Here is an 18,275-nt window from a genome sequence, read left to right as displayed (position 1 = left end):
TCCTGTTGGGGAGTTGCTTAGGTTTGTAGGGATGGGACAAAGACTTGTTCATCACTAGGTTTTGACTTGACTCTACCCAGGTTGGCTTGGGAAGGAGAGGCACAGGTGTGGCTTTACTGCCTTTCCATAGTCAGAGGTCTGGGCTGGGGTAAGGCAGAAAGAACCCTGTGCTCTGGTCCAAGATTTGGCTGAGGGGCCTTTCTGGGGCAAAGTCTATGGTGGAAGACCTGGGGGAGATTAGGGGGTGATCAGGTCACTGTCATTCAAGGCCAGTGCCATTTGACCATCGTGGCCCCTAGCTTCTTTCCCACTGTTTCCTGGTGTCGAAGGCAAAATCTTTAAAATCAGAACATACACTCCAGATCTTGTTCTGCTGCTTGACAGCTCTGACCTTGGCAAACACTTCTAGCATATGTCTTGATTTTCTTGATAATGGGATCAGTGAAAGGAACTAACTCATTTGACTTTAAGAATTATGAGATCCTGCCAGGCGGTGGTGGTGCACGCCTTTAATCCCCCCAGCACTTGGGAGGCAGAGGCAGGCGGATTTCTGAGTTCGAGGCCAGCCAGGACTACACAGAGAAACCCTGTCTCGAAAAACAAAAAACAAAACAAAACAAAAAAAGAATTATGAGATCCATGTCATGCTTAACTGTAGTTAGGCTCATAAAGACCTCAAACCCTGCTTGGGATGAGGTTTTAGCCTTTTTTTTTTTTTTTTTTTTTTGTCTTTTCTCTTGTACCCACATAGACTGTCAGTTTTTAGTGTAGCTAAGGAAGGTAGTGTTGCCAGGATGGCTGGCAGTGCTTTCACAATCATGAATCGGATAGAATTGGTGCCTAGCCTCAGAGAGCCAATAACGAACGTCTAGGCTGCTTGTTTTGGTTTTGTTTGGTTGGTTGGTTTGGTTTGGTTTGTCATTGTCATCCCCCCCCCCCCAAAAAAAAAAAAAAAAAAAAAAAAAGAAATTTCAAACTAAAGGCCAAAGGTTTGCTGGACCTCATAAGAATCTAGTGAGGCCAGGCCCAGAGCTAGTCATTGTGCTTTCTGCTGTGAGAGCAGCCTGGTCCCTGCACTCATCAGGAAGTAACCCCCGTTGTCTAGAAAGGTCATTAGGTAGTTAACATGTACTGGGGTAGCTAACACTTGCTGTGTCCTGATAGTGCCTAGTAGAGGGTCTTGGCTTCACTCATATTCTGGAGGTCTCTCAAAAGGACATCGATTTTGGTGGGGTGGGGTGGGGTGGGTAACTGGCTGGTTTGTGAATCTTTCGAAGCCAAGCTAAACTCAGCTTATAAGACACTGGTCTTTATTACTGGCACTGGGTAAATCTGAGACCTCCCATTTTGGTCCCATTCTGGCTGGCCACCCACTCTTTCCCATAGACTTATCCCATCCCTCCTTAAGCACCGAACCATGATTTCAATCCACCCTTTCTTCCTCTACTCACTCTTTGTGCCATGGCCTGATATGGTTGGATTACTTCATATCTTCTTCACCAAAAACCTTAAGTACTTTCTGGGTGGTTGAACCAAGCCCTCAATGCAACTAACTCAGGAGGCTTCCAGCCCCTGTGGGTAGTCTTTGTTACAAAAACGTTATTAGCAGCCTTAGTTAGGTCTTTCTAGAACTGCACATTACAGAAAAATAATTGGTAGCCTTTGTACCAGGTGTTTATGGGTTTAGCTCCCTCACTGACTGGATTGAAGGGATTCCCAGAGGCCTGGGTTTTCTTCCTCTCTAGCAAAGCAGAGCTTTATGCCAAAGCTGTGGTGTTAACGGACCAGGTTCAGTAGTCAGTAAAATTCCCCATACTTTCCTATTTAAACTATTGAACTCTGAAGGTTTTCTTCTTTCCTGGGGAGGGGAGTACGAGGATGTGGTGCCTTCTTGCCTTGGAGACAGATGGGTTTGAGGGCCTGGGGGCCTTCTGATTTGTATTTTGAGGTGGGAATTGAAGCTGACAGTTTTAGAGACCTGGAATAGTGATCTTCCTGTGGAGAGATGGCTTGGTGGTCTTTTTCACTTCTGAGGTTGAGGGTTATTGGTAGATACTGATTTCTTGGGGTGTTCAAATTGTAACATTTAACATTTGTTGAGCACCTACCTTTACTGTGTGCTAGGCATTCTGTGCTTTGTTTATTTAAATCAGTGGGCCTCTGACATCAGTATTCTCTCCTTTCTCACAGAGGTCTAGATAAACGACTCATTCCATGTGCTTAATAGAACCATCTGTCTTTCCTAGGTATTTGCTCAGATGGGAATGAGCAGGCTCCTCTAGGCTTTCTCTCTGTACTGGAGACAGAACTTGCAGTCCATGACCATGTTCTGCTGAGATCTCAGGGTGATCCCAGTCAGTGCTGTTCAGTTTTGAGAGTTTTTATAAAAAAAATAAGCTGGCCAGCGGGGTATACATCTGGTATTCCAGCACTTTGGTAGGCTGTGGCAAGGGAATTGCTGGAACTTTGAGGCTGCTTTGGGCTGTACGAAGCAAGAGCCTTCCTTAATTTTTTTTGAGAAAATGACTTTAAAAGGCTTTATTTATTTATTTATTTATTTATTTATTGGGGGTGGGGTTGGGGGGTGAGGGGATTACCGCTGCATGCCTGTGGAAATCAGAGGACAGCTTGTAAGCATTGATTCTCTATTTCCTGGCGGGGTATATTTACCCAGACCAAGAAACTTGAAAAGATCAGTGTCTGGAAACTTTTGTCCTCTTTTCAGAGATGATTTTCGGTATATCTCACTTCCAGTCCTTGTACTTGGAGTTCCTGTTGTAAACTTTGTCACTAGCCCTGGGGCTTGCTTTTCTGCTAGCATATACCAATGCTGTTGAGCACTTGAAGAAATGGCTCCAGTTATAGCTCAGGTGGGCACCACCCTGGCCCTGGGCTGAAGAAGATCTTTTTATGTGTTGTAAGCTGGTCTCTCTGTGTATCCCTGTCTATCCTGGAACTTGCTTTGTAGATTAGGCTGCCCTCAATTTTCCAGAGATCCTTTGTCTCTGCAACCTGAGTGCTGGCATTAATGACATATACCACCACACCTGGCTCAGGTGAAGATCTTTAGACCAGTCAGGGGACTACTATATGTTAGGTGGTCTATCTGGGTCAACCTGGGGTCAAAGGTAGTGGTTTTCTTGCAACTGAGACTTTTCTAGTTTTCTGCTGCTCAGCGCTGGAGGGAGCTGTGGGCTGGGCTCAACAACTCTAGCTATCAGAAGGCATATGTCTACCATTAGAGGGCAGTGGCTCTAGTAACAGGCCAGAAGCCAGGAATGCATTGGCTTCACAGTTAGGAGTTGGGCAAGGACACTTTCTTCTCATTAGAGGACATGGTCTGATGAAAAACCTTCTTGTGAGGCCAGCCAGGCAGATTTTTGTGCTTGGAGACTGGGGCAGTTCCTGGCACGGCAGAGGAGGGAAGAGCTAAAGTAAAGTAGGTGAGCACAGTCTCAGGATGTATTTTCTTCCTGTGGATTGCTAGAGGACAGGGGAAAGACACCCTTGGTTTTCAGAACCTTATCTGGCAACAAACTAACCAGAGCTACTTGTTTTAGAAAAGACTTGCAAGCTGTGTTCCTTAAAGGCCATCTTCATCTTTGTAGAAAAGTTAAATATATACCCCATGGATACATGACTGTATACATGCTCCTCTGTTCTGTAGAAAACAGGTGAAGTCATCTTTCATTGTGTCCATCTTCACGTAACTAAAGACTGTTATATTCTAATGGCTATTGTGAGAGTGGATAGGTTTAAATTTGGTGATTTCAATACTGGCGGAGTCTCACTTGCATTATTGGAGTTAAATTTAAAAGATGAAACTGGCCAGGTATGGTGGCATGCTCGGGAGGCAAAGTATTGGGGGGGGGGGGGGGGGGATCTCTGTGACAGCAGTCTGATCTGCATGACAAGTTCCAAGCCAGTCAGGACTGTACTATGAGACGCTGTCCAAAAATGGAGCTTTAGAGTCAAATTGGAGTATACTTTTTCTTTGGGAACAGAGAAAGTAGTTCTTGCTTCAACTACATACATGTCAGCAAGGACAAAGGAAGCCTTGGTATGGCCCTGGGCTTGTCCATTTACATATCTTTAACTTCCTTTTCTTTGGGCTTGCATAAGTATTTAGAAGACTCGATTTCCTTTCTTTATAGATTTGGAGCCCTGAGTTACAGTGTAAATTTGGTTATGGGCCTTGAGCCACAGTTGGTATCTCATAAAAAATAGAGGCTTAGACTCTAAGGGTTTTCCCACTTCAGAGTTGGGCACCTTGGAGGTTGGGCTATCAGCTCATATTATTACCTTTTCTGCTGTGCCTCATCTGGGAACATGTAGGTGTATGGTAGGGTGGGCATGGTAGTGACATAGGCTCTGAACAGCTGATTCTTTCTCTTGTTCCCACAGAACCTTCTGCTCCAGCCAAGGTGGTGAGGGCAGCTGCTCCTAAACAGCGTAAGGGCAGCAAGGTAAGGATCAGGGGAGGTGTCTCCTGTGGGTGAGTCTTGTTCTAGTAAGCACTTTTAGTCCTTCTCTAAATAGCATGGAAGCCTTTTATGGGTGCCAGTGCATGGTGTCTTGAGTGTACACACTGATGTGGACCCAATCTCTAAAAGGAACTAGAGCTTGGGTGTGGAGTGAAATGGCAGGCAAAGTAACCCTGGGGCTTCATAGACTATACCTTGCAGGTTGGTGACTTCGGAGATGCAATCAACTGGCCTACACCTGGAGAGATAGCCCACAAAAGTGTGCAGGTGAGTGTGAGGAGGGGTTGGCAGGTTCAGGCACTCTCTATACAAACTCAGTTGGGTTTTGTCCAAGAGCAATAAGCCTCACCTTTCTTGATTTTTTTTTTTTTTTTTTTAAAGGAGTAGTTGGTGGGCACAATAGTATACTTCTGTAGTCCTAGCTACTTTTTTTAAAAAGATTTATTTATTTGGTTGTTTGTTTATTTAATGCATATGAGTACACCACCATTGCTCTCTTCAGACACACCAGAAGAAGGCACCAGACCACGATACAGATGGTTGTGAGCCTCCATGTGGTTGCTGGGAATTGAACTCAGGACCTCTGGAAGAACAGTCAGCACTCTTACCTGCTGAGCCATCTCTTCAGCTCCCAGCTACTTTTAAGGAAGGATGCCTACACTTAGTCCAAGAGTTTAAGGCCATCCTGTGCAACATAGGACACCAACCCCCTTAATTCTGAAAAGCAAATGAAGACTAGTTATATAAGATGACGGCAATAAAATAATTAGGAATTACCATCATGTGAGCCTTTGCCTGGTTTCAGTGGTGCCAGGCACTGTTCTTTTTTGCCTTCTAGTGGTGGCTCAGCGGGTTTAGGAAACAGCTGTGTTAAGTTTTGAAAGCCTATATTTTTTCATTACTGTGCCAAGTTTTTTTTTTTTTTTTTTTTTTTTTTTTTAATGAGTAATTGAAAAAAGAGGTCTCCAGTTTGGGGAAGTGTGTTTATTTAGCTCCCCTAGACCCTAGACTCTTGGTCAGTTCTGTTCCTCTCAGCACTTTTGTTCTGAGCTAGTGACTACCTCAGTAGGTCCCTTATGGTAACAGACAGGCCAACATCTTTTCTGTCCCACAGATTTGGGTAGCTAGAGAAATTAGTTATTCCTCCTTCATGGCTGGTATGGTCCTGTCTTGTAGTGCTATGAAAGCTAGGCCTTAGGATATATATGTGAGGCCTGCCCTCATACCTTCCCAGTGACCACATGTGTCCTTGCCTCCTGTAGCCACAGTCCCACAAGCCTCAGCCTGCCCGTAAGCTGCCACCCAAGAAGGACATGAAGGAGCAGGAGAAAGGAGATGGAAGTGATAGTAAGGAGAGCCCCAAAACAAAGTCGGATGAATCGGGGGAGGAAAAGAATGGGGATGAGGACTGCCAGCGAGGCGGGCAGAAGAAGAAAGGTAAGTGGCTTGGGCAGGACCTGGGAGGTGTGCCTTTTAGAACTTTGAAATGACATAGGTCTGAGCTGCTGGAGAATCTTCAGGCCAGAAGGTGACTGACTGGAGCACCTGTGTGCTCAGCCTTAGTGCATCTTCTCTTAAACAGGCTTTTATATTGCTCTAAGAGTTTCTAAAGCCTGCTGAAATGATAGAGGCTTGACTGCTTTATCTCATAGACCTATTCTGTGTCTGCAGGCCAGGCTTGAGGTGGCGACTCTTAGCTCATTCAGCACAGCAGCCTCTCTCCATCCAAGATAGCTCCCTGGTTTCTGCTCACTCCTCCTAGAATGGCCCCACAAAGTTGTCCCAGGCAGTGATGTGGCACTTGTGTGAAGGGAGCCTGAAAAGTTCATTTTTATTCAGAGCTCCAGAAAGTGATGCTTACACATAGAGCTGCTGGCCTCTCTTTATTGTAGAGATTTAAAACACCAAGAAAGAGGGCTGGTGTTTGGAAAAGATGTGCCTGTGGCTACCAGATGGGTTTTTGAGCCAGGATTTGGGGGGAAGGAAAAAGCCATGTCTGAGGGGCCTTCCTTGCCTCTCTGACATGCTTATGCCGTCCCTCAGGGAACAAACACAAGTGGGTTCCGTTGCAAATAGACATGAAGCCCGAAGTACCCAGAGAGAAATTGGCTTCACGTCCTACTCGCCCACAGGAACCAAGACATACACCTGCTCTCCGAGGGGAAATTAAAGGTATGTATACACTGTCTGCTGTGGAGGGTCTGGATGAGGAGGATACTCTCAGGGTTTACTTTGTGTTTCTTCTCACCATAGGATCTGAACCTGCCACCTACATGCCTGTATCTGTGGCCCCACCAACCCCAGCCTGGCAACCAGAGACCAAACCGGAGCCTGCCTGGCATGACCAGGATGAGACATCTAGTGTGAAGAGTGATGGGGCTGGTGGGGCGCGGGCTTCCTTCCGTGGCCGTGGACGGGGGCGTGGTCGTGGACGGGGCCGTGGACGGGGTGGCACTCGAAGTACGTGAGGCCCCTTTGGGCTCCGGGATGTCCAAGGGAGTGCGGCATGGGTAGTAGGCGAGATTCTTCTCTCTCTCTAATGATGCCCGTGTCTCCTGTAGCCCACTTTGACTACCAGTTTGGCTACCGAAAGTTTGATGGTACAGAGGGGCCACGCACCCCCAAGTACATGAACAACATCACTTACTACTTTGACAATGTCAGCAGCACTGAGATTTACAGTGTGGACCAGGAGCTGCTCAAGGATTATATCAAGCGCCAGATGTGAGTGTGCAAGCTTTTCTGGGGCCATGCTGGAATGGGGCCCAGAGCAGGGTCTAATGCATGACCATTATAGTAGCCCTGTTGAAGCTGTGAAAGATGGCTTTCTCTACTCTCACAGAATTCTGTTCATTACAGACTAAAACCACATTTACGTTAAGGAAAGTAGAGACTACCACTAATAGGCAAGCAGCCTGGCTCCCTTCTGTGTTCACATGGTCACAAAGCAGCCTGGTTGGTGAATACTGTCAAGCATCTCCTTTAGCCATCACTGTGGCCAGGCTCTTGCCAAGTGTTTGTAGGCTTTGTTCTTATCCCATCCTATAACTTATGCATGCTGGACTTATATGAGCTGGATCACCTGTTCCTGTTTTATAGGGGAACAAGCAGGCCAGTAACTCATCCAAAGTCATGGCTACTAAGTAACAAAGCACAGAGTTTTTCTCTGACTATTATATTTTGCTCTTATTCATACTAAAGTGCTGGCTTACAGACCAGAAGAGAGCCCATATAAGGAAGCAGGTAGTGTAGTTAGAGGGTTAGTGTTTTAGGAACAGGGTAGTTTTGGAACTGAGTTCCAAAGGAGGATTAGTTTGTTGGGCTTACCTGTGATAGCTGAAAGACAGGGTGATTTGACACAAAGTAGCAGCACATCATTTTTTTTTTTTTAAGCCTTTAAGCCAGTGGTTTTCAAGCTTTCTAATGCTGCGACTCTTTAATATGGTTCTTCATGTTATGGTGACTCCCAACCATAAAATTATTCTAGTTGCTAGTTTATAAATGTAGTTTTGCTACTGTTATGAATCATAATGTATATGTTTGTCCTCTAGTGGTCTTAGGTGACTCCTGTGAAAGGGTCACACACACACCCTAGGGTGTCACAACCCACAGGTTGAAAAGCAGCTGCCTTAAGCTGTACAGCAGGAGAAGAGTGAGGTCGGGGAAGTGAGGTTGCCGGGGCGGATAGGGAGCAGGGAAGGCCCATATCCCCTCAGTGATACCCTTTTCCCCCCTACTTAGTGAATACTACTTCAGCGTGGACAATTTAGAGCGAGACTTCTTCCTGAGACGGAAAATGGATGCTGATGGCTTCCTTCCTATCACCCTTATTGCTTCCTTTCACCGCGTACAGGCCCTAACCACTGACATTTCACTCATCTTTGCGGTATGTCTCTTCTTGGGGTTGATGGTGGGAAAATAAGATCCTCACTGTGAGTCCTGAGTTGATGGGCTAAACCCTGACAGAGTTGCAAGGTGCCACAATGTTACAGCGAGCACCTTACCAGCTTCATTAAGAGTCAGCTACAGCCGGTCTGCCTGTGTACCCTTCATCTGCTTTTCCTCATGCCTCTAGGTCTTCCTAGAAAATGTAGCCTTTCAGTAGCCACAGCATCATTATCACTTCTACAAATAGAGCAGGTCTGTAACATCCTCAGATAGCCAGTGTCAGATCCTCCCCAATACTGCCAAACATTGTTAAAAATGGTTTGTAAAGATTAGAGTCCAGATGAGATCTGTGTTGTCTTATATTTCCATCTACTCTTTTATTCTGTCTTGCTATTTATTTGTAGGATAGACTAGGTTGTGTATCCTATACATGCCAGCAAGTCTCATGGGAGAGGTATATACATACATCTCACATGCCTTGAGTTTGGATAACTTAAAGGCATAAAGAGATTCAGGTGTTTGTAAATGGCTTGTGTCTTCTTTTGGGTAGCATATGACATCTGTATCTCAAGGTAAAAACTACTGTTGTTATTACAGGGAGAATTTTCTTAGGGCTTGCAAAATAGTAGTTCTCTCATCCTTTTAGTCAGTTTTCACTTAACTTTTAAGGAGACTTTGAGGAGACACTTGCTTTTCAGTTGTTCGGTTACCAAGAGGGTAGAACAGGAAGGACAGGTGTACAGGTTTGACCCTGTTCACTCTGTGAACAGTTTATTGAACTCTGAGGTGGATTCCCATATCCTTCAAAGGTAACTGGTAAGATTTCAAGACTTTTTCTTTAGCCTTGTGTGTTGTAAGCAATATAGATTGCCCTGTATCTTTTCTCATTTCATTATTAGATCATATTTTGCTTTGCACCCTGCTCTAGGTAGGCTGCTTTTAACTTTAGCTTTTGTTGTTGTTGTTTTGTTTTGTTTTGTTTTGTTTTCAAAACAGGGTTTCTCTGAGTAGCCCTGGCTGTCCTGGAACTCATTCTGTAGACCAGGCTGGCCTCGAACTCAGAAATCTGCCTGCCTCTGCCTCCCGGTAGGCTGCTTTTAAAGAAACATCAATTCTTCTTCTGAGGAAGTGGTTTGCTATTCCTACTTGGTTGTTTGTTGTTTCTAGGTTAAGTAAAAGATGACAATTTTCCTTTTTTTTTTTTTTTTTTTTTTTTTTTTTAAGAGACATAGTCTCACTATGAAGCCCTAGTTGTTCTGGAACTTGCTGTGTAGATCAGGTTGGCTCAGAATACTTAGAATCCTACCCACTTGTTTCTGCCTCCCAAATGCTAGATTAAGGGTGTGTGCCACCATGCCTGGCTTCCTTTTTTTTTTTTTTTTTCTTTTTTTTTTTCTTTCTTTCTTTCTTTTTTTTTTCTCCCCATGTCCCAAATTGCCAGTTCATTTGTTTTAATCCACAGTATGTACATACTGCTTCTATAATAATTAATTCACCTGCACTGCAGACTGACTTTTATTTTCTTTTTGGTAATTTACATAGTCAGGTGAATGTCACTCCAAGTCATAAAAATATTTTTTGTGGTGCTATGCCTTTAACTTGATATGTATTAGTTTTATTTTGGACTCAAGTTTTGATGATTCTATCAGTCATAATTCTTAATTTTTAAAAAAATTTAAGCAGAGCAAATACATGGTTTCAAAGTCTCTACATGGTATATAAGTATTAAAACTGACTATTTTTAGAGAGGGGAGCACCCTCTCAGAGGCTAAGGGGAGGTGGGAAACAGAGGGGACAACATTTGAGATGTAAATAAATAATTTAAAAAATCGGTCATTTTCACCTCAGTCTGCAGCCTTTTTAAAAATTTTATTTATTTGCATGCACATTTGTTTGTTTGAGACAGGATTTTTCTATGTAGCCCTGGCTTTCCTGAAACTAGCTCTGTAGACCAGACTGGCCTTGAAGTCATATATATCCACCTGCCTCTGCCTCCTGTGTACTGGGATTGTAGGTGTATACCAACACTGCCCAGCAGCACAGATAAATTCTTACTGGTTCTCCATTGACCTATATTCATCTCCTTTTCTTGCTAAATATGGTGATACGCCATCTTAACACTTGTGTTGTTTCATTTTATGTATCTGGGAACTAGCTGCAAAGTGATATAAAAAAGACACATGTTCCCATTCTTTTAAGTTGAACAGTTCACCACCCATGGTGTTTCAACTATTTAGATAGAATCAGAGTTATTTCCAGGCCCTTACAAGTAAGGGGTCGGGGGAGAGGGAGGCCGGGTTGTCTGTATTATGTCTGTGAACTATATGTATGCAGTGCCTATAGAGGCCAGAAGAGGGCAGTGAATTTCCCTTGGGGCTAGAGTTACAGATGGTATGTATGGCCATGTGGGTTCTGTAAATGGAACCTGAATCTTCTGGAAGAGCAGCCAGCTCTCTAAACTGCTTCCAGTTTTTACTAATATGCCAACAACATATGTCCATAACAGATGGCCTTGTGTATTTAGTTTTCTGTCTTTGGCAAAGATTTCTAGAAAGCACAGTGGCTGATCCAAAGGTGAAACTGCATAACCTTTTCTAGATGTAAATCTTGTGCACTCCCACCTGCAGTATCTCTGTTCCTCTTCTTGTGGCCATAATGACAGGGTTACAACATGTTGAGCTTTCCCTTTCCTTTTTTCTCTCAAAAGATTTCAGAGCTTACATAGAAAATCTTTAAGCTGAGTGTGATGGCGCTTATATTTATTTCCAGTATTTGAGAAGCAAAGGTTGGCAGATCTCTTGAGTCTGATGCCATATTGGTCTACAGAGTGAGTTCCAGGACAGGCAGGGCTACACAGGGAAACCCTGTCTCGAAGGAAGGGGAGACAAAATGTGACTGAAAATCTAATCTTCACTCTTGTATCCATAGATAACAACCCATAATAATTGAGCTGTGACTTGTTTAAGATTTATTTATTTTTATTTATATAAGTACACTGTAGCTTTTTTCAGACACACACCAGAGGAGTGCATCAGACCCCATTACACATGGTTGTGAGCCAACATGTGGTTGCTGGGAATTGAACTCAGGATCTCTGGAAGAGCAGCCAGTGCTCTTAACTGCTGAGCCATCTCTCCAGCCCCTAATTGTGACTCTCAACAACAGTTGTATTATACAAATCTCTGTTTTTCTTAAAGTTCAAGTCAAAAGAGCTGGTTTTTTACCCTAGCCTATACCTTATACCTGTCTTATGGTTTTAAATTGCCAGAATGATGGCAGGTTCTTTTTCTGTTAAAGTTACTGTCACTGAACAGCCTTTTGCCTAAATCTTGAACATTTTTATGTAAGTGTTCTCTAGATGTCTGGAAGTTGACTTGCAAGCCTATTGAGTGATTTTGGTTTTCATGTTTTTATGTTCCTGTCAGTCAGGGAAGATATGACCAGATATTTACTACTATTGTTGGCCTCTAGGTACTTAGAGACCTTATTGTCTCCAGATCTCTAGCTGCCCTAAGTGGTCCTCTTCATTTCTTTTCCTCTTCCTCCTCCTCTGCAGGCTTTGAAGGACAGCAAGGTGGTAGAGATGGTTGAGGAGAAAGTCCGAAGGAGGGAAGAACCTGAAAAGTGGCCACTGCCTGGGCCCCCAATAGTGGATTATTCACAAACCGATTTTTCTCAGCTTCTCAACTGCCCAGAGTTTGTTCCCCGCCAGCTCTACCAGAAGGAGACAGGTAGGTGCCCCAGTGGTGGCTGAATGTCTTATCCTCTAGTGTGCAGTCACCACATGACTGCCCCGGAGAGGACTAGGATAATGAGGCCCCATGGTTTTCTTCCTTCAGAGTCAGCACCTGGCTCTCCCCGTGCAGTCACCCCAGTGCCAACCAAAACAGAGGAGGTCAGCAACCTGAAGACCCTTCCCAAGGGCCTGTCTGCCAGCCTCCCAGATCTAGATTCTGAGAGCTGGATTGAAGTGAAGAAAAGGCCTCGGCCCTCACCAGCACGCCCCAAGGTAGGTGAGGCCTGGCTTAGTCCTGAGGGTCTAAGCTGAAAACCTAGGTGGTCCTGGGTTTTTTGGTGTAGGAATACTGATGTAGTCTGTTTGCGTTCTTTGGGAACCATTTTCAGGATACCCAACTCAGTTCATGTGTGGCTTTTTCACAGGATAAGGCCATGAGGCTATGGCCTCCGATCCTTGGTTTGTAGCTGTTTGAATCCTCTTCCCACCCCCAGTCTTTCCCCACACTCTGTCTTTGCACTTCCAGGCCTTTAGAAGAGGCAGTGGAGAAGGGTGGAAGGGTGCAAATTTCTTGTAATGGTGGCTGGTAATTATAGCAAGGTGTCAGTTTCAGTCTCAAGATGAAGAAAGTCAGAGAGTCAAACTACCCTAGAGAGTAGAAAAGAGTATGTGTGTTGCCTACTGATAGGATCACTACTCTCAAGGTTCCTTAACCTCAAAGTACAATCACTGGCTCCATTCTGGGCACCACATTAATTTCTTCTACCTCTGTAGCCTCAGCTCCCTCTTCAGAGACCTCTGGTCTGGGCTTTGTAAAGTAGTCTCACTGCTTGTATTCTGTATAATTCTGTGCTTTTGTATATGTTTTGCCATTGTGACTGGCTCTCCTATCTCCTTCCCTTCCCATGTCTGCTCATTCCCAGAATATGTTCACTGTTCTTGGCCTCAGCCAAGAGAAATGTTGTGAGTGGGCAAGCACCTTCTAAGGTCCAGGCATGCAATTGCACAAGCTCTGAAAAGATGGGAGGTAGCCAGGGGTAGCCCCATTCCTCCTATATGGTCTATCTTGAACCTTAAAGGAAATAGTTTGATGTGTCTGTAGGATATGACTCGTCCATTAGAGAATTGCCTCTTGGATGTATACTCTGTGGGACACATACTTCTCCTGGTGTCAGGCTCATTTGCTGTGTCACCACTGAAATGCTTCGAAAACAATGAGATGCTTTTGGAACATGCTGTCTTTTTTGCCTAGCCCACTCTGCTCTTGCCTTTATCCTTTAGTGGCCTGTTCTCAGAAGCTTTTCCTAACCACACCTAACTTCAGTAGGCTCAGCACCCTTTTGTGTGCTCCCTAGACCTATTTAGAGCCTTTGCTAAACCACGCTACAGGTGGTTGCTGTTTGCTTTCTCCTCCTGAGCTGTAAAGTTCCTTAAGTGTTGGGTCTTGTCTTGCTCATTTTGGCTTTCATACAGAGCTCACTCATCAGATTGGTGAGTGTCTACTGTGGCTGGGATCCAGCCTAAGTACTAAAGGTACTGAAGTAAGGCTGCTTGCCTCAGATTTTCTGAATGATAAGTTTGTTGAGTAGCCAGATGATGGATGGTTCAGCTGAGTTGTCCTGCCCTCCAATAGCCAGTATGTGAGCTGTGAGGATAGACAGAAACTGTTGTTTGTGAATGACTGTGCGTGATTGTGAATGAAGGAACTGGACTTCTTTGGGTGATTCTCCATGAAGCGGAGTCCAGAGAGGACACCTGTGATTTGCTGGTGTTGCCAGGGTTACAGTTGTGATGTTTTTGAACTAATAGGCCAGAGAGCCTCTTGGGCAGCTAGAAAGCCTGGTCCAGGGCCTCATGTGTTATTCCCAGGTCATTCCCTTTTGGTGTCTGTCCCTGTTTCAGAAGTCAGAGGAGCCCAGGTTCTCCCACCCAACTGCTCTGCCTCAGCAGCTTCCCTCCCAGCAGCTGATGTCTAAGGATCAAGATGAGCAAGAAGAACTAGACTTTCTGTTTGACGAGGAGATGGAGCAGATGGATGGGCGGAAGAATACCTTCACTGCCTGGTCTGATGAGGACTCTGACTATGAAATCGATGACCGGGATGTCAATAAGATCCTCATTGTCACTCAAACACCACCTTACATGCGTCGGCACCCTGGAGGGGACCGTACAGGCAACCACACTTCTCGTGCCAAGATGAGTGCTGAGCTGGCCAAGGTCATTAATGATGGACTCTTCTACTATGAACAAGACCTATGGACTGAGAAGTTTGAGCCTGAGTATTCACAGATCAAGGTGAGACTCAAGCATAGCTTTGAACGAGGGCCTAGGGTTCTTGTAACATGGAGAAGAGGAAGGCTGATTTGCCATGTGACTCTGGGCAGGTACCTCTGTCTATTGCCTTTTGTCTTTATGTATGAGGGAGTGGTTGATGATTGTCACCTTGCCACTGTGGCAAGAGGAAATGTATATGTATACAGTGTAAACAGCATGTGGGATGACTGACTGTCATATCTAACTACTCATGTTTGGCTAGACCCTTGTGGAAGATAAAATAAAGATTGGACTGTTATCTTTAGTCTTAAATCAGACACCTATAAAAAAGGTCTTAAGATCCCTTCTTAGTGGAAAATGGAGAAAAAAGAGGCACTTACAGAGACTTTTCTTGTCAATTTTTGGAGTGGCTATGTTTGTTGCTGGGTGGGCCTAAAGGTGAGCTTGTGCAGCAAACGAGCAGCAGTGTAGGAAAAGACTCAGGATGGCAGTCTGCAGCAAGTTCCCTGGTGGCTGCTGCCCAGCTGGTCCCCTGCCAGGAAAGAGGAACATGGTCAGCACTGACTTGAGATCAGTACCTGGGCTGAGAGATGGTGGTGGAGACTAGAATCCTGTGTGTGTGGATGGGGAAGCTATTCTCACCAGTTTCCTGCCAGTCTTGATTCCTGAGCAGCCAGAGCATCTTGCTGACTAACAGCTTCCCACTACCTCACATCTGCAGCAAGAAGTCGAAAACTTCAAGAAAGTGAATATGATTAGTCGGGAGCAATTTGACACTCTGACCCCTGAGCCCCCTGTGGATCCTAACCAGGAGGTTCCTCCTGGGCCACCTCGATTCCAACAAGGTGAGGGGGTGGGCACCTGCAGTCCAGTGTGGGTGAGAGGTATTAAGCTCTAGCTAGAGATTTTCCTGTACATTGACCCTACTCTGCCTCTGCAGTTCCTACTGATGCTTTGGCCAACAAGCTGTTTGGTGCTCCCGAGCCATCTACCATTGCCCGTTCTTTACCAACCACTGTCCCAGAGTCTCCAAACTACCGAAACGCCAGGACTCCCCGCACACCCCGGACCCCCCAGCTCAAAGATTCTAGTCAGACATCACGGTTTTACCCAGTGGTAAAAGAAGGACGGACCCTAGATGCCAAGGTAAGGGACTTCAGCTGGGTGGAGTCTTGCATACTTGACTGCCTTGTCTGAGCCAACAAAGGGCCAGGATCCCCTCCCTCAGGCAGCATCCTTAAGCTGAGAGCTCATAAAGTAGACTTGAGTATAGGCATGGCCTACAGAGGCTGAAGGAGTGCAGACCAGATGAAAGACCTCAGGCACATCTTCCTGCTTCTCCGCCTCACCTGTGAGATAATTGGAAAATTCTTATCAGGTTGGGGGTGTAATAGTAGTATTGCTCCTGTCTAGAACACAAAGCCTTGTGTTCAACCTCCAGTTGTACCAAAATAAGAAAATGCCTTTGTAAAATGGGATGTACCACTGGCATATTAAGGGTGGCTTGATGAACATCAAGTTAGTAGGTGTGTAGATAACGAATCCTGGTTTCATCTTTACAGATGCCTCGAAAAAGAAAGACAAGGCACAGCTCGAACCCCCCCTTGGAAAGTCATGTGGGCTGGGTGATGGATTCTCGGGAGCACAGACCCAGGACTGCTTCTATTAGGTACTATGGCCAGGGCAATCAGGCTGCCTGCGGCACAAGACACTCACCAGCTGAGTCTAAATCCATACAGCAATGTGGGAAGCTTAGCCCAAGGCCTGGGAACTGGAAGCTCTTGTTTTTATTCTTTGGGTTTTTATTTTTTGTTTTGTTTTTTTGTTTTTGTTTTGTTTTGTTTTTATTTTTTTATTTTTAAGGAAGGCTGTAACTCTATAGCTTTGGCTGACCTGGAGCTTAGTTATGTAGACCAGCCTGGCCTAGAGTTCACAGAGATTTCACCTGCTCACTAGTCTCTCTAGTGCTGAGATTAAAGCATGGGTTACCATGCCTGGCTGTTAACAGATTCCCACCATGTCTGGCTGTAAAGACATGTTGTCATAGCTACACAGAACCCAATTTGAGGTTACTTGGGCAGTGAAACTCTGAATTCCTTTCCAAACCTGTCTACTGTCTGCCTAGAAGTAGAGAAACAGTCACTCTGCTACATAGACCCTGCAGGACTGTGGTTGCTCAGTGGTAGTTGCACCTCTGCCAAGACTGGGTTTTAACCCCAGCACCATAGTTCACTGACTCAACTACTCAGTGTGGGGCCTAGATACTTTTACATTTTGTTTTTGCCAAATCTACTTGAAAATAAGGCACAGTTTAGGAGTCAGTAGTCTGTCTGTGCTCAGCTTCCCACATAGATCGCAGATACTAGAAAGAGGTAGGATTTGAGAGAGATACGATCGATTAAAGACAGTGTAATATTGTTTCTTTTGGCAGTGATAGATCTCTGCCACCCCTGGACCAGTGGCCCAGGTCCTGTGAGCCTCAGTAAGCTCAGAACTCTCCAAAGTTGTCACTGCACAGCTAGCAAGTGGCTATAGGTTAGGGCCAGTGCAGTACAAGACTGCACCCTGGCTGGTAGGTCAGAGGAACTTCTAGCCCTAGAGTGGGGCTGAGTGGGAAATTTGTGACTCCTGACACCATCACTCTTCTGGCTTCCATAGCTCCAGTCCTTCAGAGGGAACACCTGCAGTCGGCAGCTATGGCTGTACCCCTCAGTCACTGCCTAAGTTCCAGCATCCCTCCCATGAGCTGCTCAAGGAAAATGGCTTCACGCAACACGTCTACCACAAGTACCGGAGGCGCTGCCTTAATGGTAAGTGCCAGCTCATTTGTAAGCTAGTAAGTACCTTGGGCATTGCTTAGGGACCCACCCATCATCCCAGAGTATAAAGGCTGGAGGGTGCAGTATGGGCAGCAGTTGACTTTTTCTTGACCTTGGTTCTCACAGCTGTAGTCGCAACATTCTGGAAACTGGGTAGGAGAGTCTTAAGTTGCAGGTTCTATAGTGAAATTCAAACTTATGAACTACTGATGTTTGTTGGACTTAGGTGAGATGGTTTTTAAATACAGGAACCTAAGAGATTATAGTGCCCAGCCTTCTGTCCTATATCCATCAGTATAAGAAATGCCAGATTTTTGCTAATTTCTCACAAGATTGCTGGGTTAGCTATTGCCAGAATAAGCATGCATCCAAGACATTTTCAGGGTTGGGTTGAGGCTGAGCAGAGCTTTCTAGGTAAAAGATTTGGGTCCAGGTTAGCCCATGGTGGCTCTGGAATCTAAACAACTTTTCTTTTAAAGGGTTTATAGGATTTATAGGAAGAGCAGAATCTGTGACAAATTCTATGTCACCAATAAAGCCTGAGTGCTTATTCTCTGCCCCTTTGTAGCAAATGGGTTACTGGCCTTATTCTGATAGTAGAAGGTAGCCTTAGGGTAGAGTATCTGGTCACACACAAGATGTCTTAAAGGCATAGGGCTTCAGGTAGGTAGTTGTGAGGATATGCAGGTCATTCATTCTGTTACTACTTAATAGCCTGGTACCTGCCTCAGTATTTTCTTACTCTGGGAGGGAGGGAGAGAGGGAGGGAGTGGGTGGGTAGGTGAGAGTGTAACATAATCAGTACAAAACTTGAACAGTGTTGGTAGCCTCTGGAAGAAGTTGGAGTTTTCTGTTGTGATGGCACTGTGTTATGTCTCTGTCTTAATAACTTTTCTATTACTGTGAGAAGACACTGTGATCAAAGTGACTTATAGAAAGAAGAGTTTACTGGGGGCTTGTGGTTTCAGAAGGTGAATCCATGACCATGGCAGGAAGCATGGTGGCAGGTACGACACTGGAGCAGTAGCTGAGCTCACATTCTTATCAGCAGGTAGAAGGTAGAGAGGGAGAGTG

At 45.1% G+C, this 18,275-nt stretch overlaps 1 protein-coding gene across 3 annotated transcripts in view; it reads left to right on the top strand.

The window, feature by feature from the left end:
• Larp1 (La ribonucleoprotein 1, translational regulator) overlaps positions 1-18,275 on the top strand; it is an 88,998-nt gene that overhangs the window by 62,706 nt on the left and 8,017 nt on the right. For all 3 annotated transcript variants that reach the window (XM_076936804.1, XM_034504902.2, XM_076936803.1), the window contains exons 2-15: positions 4,405-4,466; positions 4,686-4,751; positions 5,747-5,921; positions 6,528-6,656; positions 6,738-6,944; positions 7,046-7,208; positions 8,226-8,370; positions 11,929-12,103; positions 12,212-12,381; positions 14,011-14,403; positions 15,104-15,227; positions 15,323-15,528; positions 15,945-16,051; positions 17,041-17,192. In XM_076936804.1, coding sequence (XP_076792919.1) covers positions 5,798-5,921; positions 6,528-6,656; positions 6,738-6,944; positions 7,046-7,208; positions 8,226-8,370; positions 11,929-12,103; positions 12,212-12,381; positions 14,011-14,403; positions 15,104-15,227; positions 15,323-15,528; positions 15,945-16,051; positions 17,041-17,192 — 2,095 coding nt within the window. In that variant the 5' untranslated portion in view covers positions 4,405-4,466; positions 4,686-4,751; positions 5,747-5,797. The remainder of the gene's footprint in view (positions 1-4,404; positions 4,467-4,685; positions 4,752-5,746; positions 5,922-6,527; positions 6,657-6,737; positions 6,945-7,045; positions 7,209-8,225; positions 8,371-11,928; positions 12,104-12,211; positions 12,382-14,010; positions 14,404-15,103; positions 15,228-15,322; positions 15,529-15,944; positions 16,052-17,040; positions 17,193-18,275) is intronic.

The sequence above is a fragment of the Arvicanthis niloticus genome, chromosome 6, assembly GCF_011762505.2.
Source record: "Arvicanthis niloticus isolate mArvNil1 chromosome 6, mArvNil1.pat.X, whole genome shotgun sequence".
Classification (NCBI taxonomy): Eukaryota; Metazoa; Chordata; class Mammalia; order Rodentia; family Muridae; genus Arvicanthis; species Arvicanthis niloticus.
This window is presented reverse-complemented; position numbering and strand designations above follow the sequence as displayed.